This window comes from Netta rufina, assembly GCF_964035555.1.
Source record: "Netta rufina genome assembly, chromosome: 3".
Classification (NCBI taxonomy): domain Eukaryota; kingdom Metazoa; phylum Chordata; class Aves; order Anseriformes; family Anatidae; genus Netta; species Netta rufina.
Window position 1 is genome coordinate 75,283,543 of NC_140125.1, and position 5,148 is coordinate 75,288,690.

Here is a 5,148-nt window from a genome sequence, read left to right on the forward strand (position 1 = left end):
CCTCGGTGTGGAGGTGCAGCCCAGCCCAGGGGTTCGGCTCCGGAGCTTCGCCCGCGCGTGTAAACGCGGCCCGGGAGCGGGGCGCCGCCACGCTAAGCGCCTTCAAAAGGCGGCTCGGGGATAATCGGAGAGCGGGATTTAATGGGGGCTGCTCGCAAAGGATCGCGTTTGGGGCCGATATGGCTCTGGGGGAGGGGGCCGCTCCGGCTCCGGCTCCCGCCGCCGCCGCTTTCGCGTTGGCAACATCTGGCCTACAGACCTACTAATTTCGACTCGTGATCTCGTTTGGCGAAACCCGATCTACGTGGTTCAAATACCTTCCAAATTGGGGGCGATTTAACAATCGCGACCAATTAAACCCGGGGAAGAAAAGGAGAGGAAAAAAAAAAAAAAAAAAAGGAAGAAAAAAAAAAAAAAGCAAAGCAAATCCCCTCCTTCCCTCTCCCCCCGCCCCGGGCTCGCAGCACACTATCTGTTGCTCGCTCCCGGTGGGGGCGGGCGGCGGGGCCGGGCCGGACCCCCGCTGCCACTCGCACTCACACTCGCGCTCACTCACACTCACTCGCTTCACCCGCACGCCCCATCCTATTGTCCCTGCCCGCCCGCGCCGCTTTATTTGGGTGTTTTGTCCGCTGCCCGGCGCGGGGTTCCGCGCGCCCGCCCGCGCCGCGCCGGAGCGGCACATTCATCCCCGGCCGGGGGCTGCTTTCGAACCGCTGCCATCGCGGCTCCATTGTTCGCCGGGCGGCCAGGCCCCGCCCCCCTTTGTGTGGCGCGGCGGCGATTGGCCGGCGCCGGGCGGAGGGCTGCCGTCACCGCTCGGGAAGCCCATTCATCTGTGCACTTGGGCGTTGGACTCCGCATCTTATTAGCAACCAGGGAGATTTCTCCATTTTCTCCTTGTCTACAGTACGGCTACAAATCTGGGATTTTTTATTACTTCTTTTTTACTAAACTTGGGCTCCTTTTTTTTTTTTTTTTTTTTTTTTTCCTCCGGTGCTCGACTTTTTCCTTCCCTTTTTTTTCCCCCTCCCTCCTGTGCTGCTGCTTTTTTGATCTCTTCAACTTTAAATTTTTTAAAAAGGAGTGCATTATAATCGGTTCTGTTCTCTCTTCTCTTTTTTTTTCCCCTCTGGTGTGTGTGTGTGTTGCTGCTGCTGCTGGTCGCCCAGTATTTATACCAACCCAACGCTCTTTGTTTCCCCTCCTTTTGGATCTGTTGAGTTTCTTTGTTGAATAAGACAGCATGGGTGCCCAGTTCTCCAAGACCGCTGCAAAGGGCGAAGCCTCCGCCGAGAAACCTGGGGAAGCAGTGGCTGCATCTCCATCCAAGGCGAATGGACAGGTAAAAAAAAAAAAAAAAAAAAAAAAGCAATTAAAAAAAAAATTAAACCTACTCCTTTTTTTAAGCCAACTTCGACGGACTCTCTTTTGCATCCTGTCTTAATTCTTCTTCCTTTGATGCCCCAGTGGCACGTTCAATGGAGAATACGGCCAATCCTTTTATCCTTGCAACTCGAAGCAAAGGAATCATTGCTTTATTTAAAAAAAAAAAAAAAAAAAAAAAAAAAAAAAGGGCTTGGCTTTGAACGATTTGCTGCTTTATCTTTCCTGCGTCGGGGAGTGTGTGTGGGGGGAGGGGGCACGTTGGGAAAAAGGAGGAGGAAAAAAAAAAAAAATATATATATATATATATATCCCTCGTGTATTATTGAGAAGCGTCCCGATGGCTTGTATACGGATGGATCTGTTACCGCTCGGCTTTTCTGCCCGCTTTACCGCCTGCTCCCGACGCCGCCCGGCCACTATAGCGCCTACCGCGGGCACCGCGCGGCCGCCTCGTACCGGGGGCAGCCGCCGCCGGGGCTGGGGGCTCGGGGGCAGGAGCAGGGCTCGGGGGTGCGTTTTGGGGGGGTGAAGAGGGGGGCTCCGTGGCTACCCCCCCGGGGCAGCAGCCGGGCTGCCCCCCGGCGCCTCCGCAGCTGGCGGCCGCCCGAAACATGCAAATGCGGCGGGGGCCGAGACGGAGGGGAGAGGGGGGGTGGAAGCCGGGGCCTGCCGGGCGGGGGGCTGCGAGCTGGGGCCGGGCGAGCTTTGTTCGGTGCCGTGCAGCGCCGCGCCGTGCCGAGCCTTCCCCGCCCCGCTTTGCTCCGCTCCGCGCCGCGGCCGGACGGGGCGCGCCGGGGGCGGGGGTGCGCGGGGCCGTCGGTGGAGCCGCGGCGCCCCCTGGCGGCCGTTCCGCGGGGGCGCCCGCCGCTGGGGGCGCCCGCCCGGAGCGGGCTTCGGCTGGGCTGAGCCGAGCCGAGCCGGGCCGGGCCGGGCCGGGCCGGGCCGGGCGTCGCGGGGAGGGCGCGGGGGAGGCGTCGTCTCGGTGCTCCCCCCCGGTAACGCGGTCGCTGTCTTGCAGGAGAACGGCCACGTGAAGGTGAACGGCGACGCCTCCCCCGCGGCGGCGGAGGCGGGCAAGGAGGAGGTGCAGGCGAACGGCAGCGCGCCCGCCGAGGAGACGGGCAAGGAGGAGGCGGCCTCGTCGGAGCCCGCCTCCGAGAAGGAGGCCGCCGAGGCGGAGAGCACCGAGCCGGCCTCGCCGGCGGAGGGCGAAGCCTCCCCCAAGACTGAGGAGGGCGCGACCCCCTCGTCCAGCAGCGAGACCCCGAAAAAAAAAAAGAAGCGCTTTTCCTTCAAGAAGTCCTTTAAGCTCAGCGGCTTCTCCTTCAAAAAGAACAAAAAGGAGGCCGGCGAGGGGGCGGAGAGCGAGGGCGGCGCCGCCGCCACCGCGGCGGAGGGCGGGAAGGAGGAGGCGGCGGCGGCGGCCCCCGAGGCGGCGGGCGGCGACGAGGGCAAGGGCTCCGCCGACGAGCCCTGCGCGGCCGCCCCCGAGGCGGCCAAGGAGGAGGCGGGGGACTCGCAGGAGGCCAAATCGGACGAGGCCGCCCCCGAGAAGGCAGCGGCGGGAGAAGAGGCCCCGGCGGCGGCGGAGGAGCAGCAGCAGCAGCAGCAGCAGCAGCAGGAGGCGGCGGCCAAGGCGGCGGAGGAGGCGGGCGGCGCCGCCGCCACCACCACCACCACCACCACGAGCGAGGCCTCGGGCAGCGGCGAGCAGGAGGCGGCCTCGGCGGCGGAGGAGGCGGCGAGGCAGGAGGCCCCCTCCGAGAGCAGTCCGGAGGGCCCCGCCGCCGAGCCGGCGGAGTAGAGCAGCGCCCGCCGCCGCCCCCTCGCCGACGAACTTTTTTCTCCCCCCCCTGTTTGTTTGTTGGAGTGGTGCCAGGTACTGGTTTTCGGAGAACTTGTCTACAACCAGGGATTGATTTAAAAGATGTCTCGTTTCTTTTTTTTCTCTCCCCGCAGATTTTTTTTTTGTTATTATTTTTTTTTTTCCCATCTCAAATCAATTCTGTTACCACCATTCCAACGGGCGGAGGAGGGCCTCGACGCCTCCCTCCGCCTCCTTCCTTCTCTCCTCCTCCCCTTTTTTTTTTTTTTTTTTTTTTTTGCATCAGTATTAATGTTTTTTGGTTTTTTGGTTTCGTTTAATTTTTTTTTAATTTTTATTTTTTGGCATACTTTGCATCTTTATTCGAAATGTAAACTTTCTTTGTCAGTCTATGGACATGCCCATATATGAAGGAGATGGGTGGGTCAATAAGGGATATCAAATGAAGTGATAAGGGGCCACAGTGGGGGATCCGTGGCGCGCATCCATTGCCAAGAGAACGTGCCACGAGAAATGATGTAAGGGGTTAGTCTTTTTTTAAAAGAAAGTTATTACGATGTATTTTGTGAGGCAGATGTTCTATAAGGTTTACAACACTACAAGTCTTGATTAAGAAGGAAAGGAAAAAAAAAATCAATACCCAGATAAAGAGATCATAGTCTTAGGAATTCATTTAAACCATAGGAACTTTTCACTTATCTCATGTTAGCTGTATCAGTCAGTGATTAAGTAGAAATACAAGTTGTATAGGCTTTATTGTTTATTGCTGGTTTATGACCTTAATAAAGTGTAATTATGTATTACCAGCAGGGTGTTTTTAACTGTGACTATTGTATAAAAACAAATCTTGATATCCAGAAGCACATGAAGTTTGCAACTCTTTCCACCCTGCCCATTTTTGTAAAACTGCAGTCATCTTGGACCTTTTAAACACAAATTTTAAACTCAACCAAGCTGTGATAAGTGGAATGGTTACTGTTTATACTGTGGTATGTTTTTGATTACAGCAGACTGCTTTCTTTTCCAGTTGTCTTTGAAAATAAAGGAAAACTCTTCAGATGCAATGTTTTTTTTTTTTTTTTTTTTTTGGTGTAGCATCTTGTCTATCATGTTTTTGTAAATACTGGAGAAGCTTTGACCAATTTGACTTAGAGATGGAATGTAACTTTGCTTACAAAAATTGCTATTAAACTCCTGCTTAAGGTGTTCTAATTTTCTGTGAGCACACTAAAAGCGAAAAATAAATGTGAATAAAATGTATAATTTGGTTGTGTTTCTTTCATGGATACTCTGGTAACTTAAATGGGCCAGCCAGTATTGTACAAGCCTAAATTTGTATAAAGTGATGATGTGCGCTGTTAGCACTGGCTTTGCAAGCTGCCTTCCTAGATCCCAGACTGTGTAACGCTGCGCTTATTGTAGAGAAATTGAGCAGCGAGCCAGGTAACTCGCAGGTTTCCTGGCTTTAAAAAGAAGGCTGGAAGGCAGTCTGAGCATGTACAGTGTGCAATTCTATTGTCCAGGCTCCATCTTGCTTTAAGACCAGAGGTATCCAGCATATGAGATTCTTGCCTCTTGAGGAAAATGAGATGTAATTTGAATTGCTTAGGGTGGGGCGCTGAAATTTTTTTGTGCCGCGTTGCCTAAAAGTTAAGCTCTTGAACAGACGTCCCATTTATGTCTTAGTATGCTGTCCCTGCTTAGGTTCCTAGATGATTAGATCGAAAACTTTAGCCTGGAGGGAGAAAGGGGGTATTAACACTGCCATTCTACTCAAAGTAATTAAAAGCAATATTTTCTCTTTTTTTCCTCAAGTGCTACTCCCAACTGCAGGTGAGTTACAGAACAGATTTCGAAATTTGTCTATAAAAATAATTACTTGGTGCTTGCCTTTAATTGTTAGGCTCTTTGGCTAATTTCCAGCATATTGCTCA

The 5,148-nt window shown here is 54.0% G+C and overlaps 1 protein-coding gene across 1 annotated transcript; it reads left to right on the plus strand.

The window, feature by feature from the left end:
* The first annotated feature begins 1,218 nt into the window (after positions 1–1,218).
* Positions 1,219–3,388, plus strand: MARCKS (myristoylated alanine rich protein kinase C substrate). The gene is made up of 2 exons (XM_084285296.1): positions 1,219–1,345; positions 2,408–3,388. Exons 1-2 carry the CDS (start codon positions 1,247–1,249, stop codon positions 3,191–3,193), a joined length of 885 nt encoding a protein of 294 aa, XP_084141422.1. The 5' UTR covers positions 1,219–1,246; the 3' UTR covers positions 3,194–3,388.
* Positions 3,389–5,148: the final 1,760 nt, after the last annotated feature.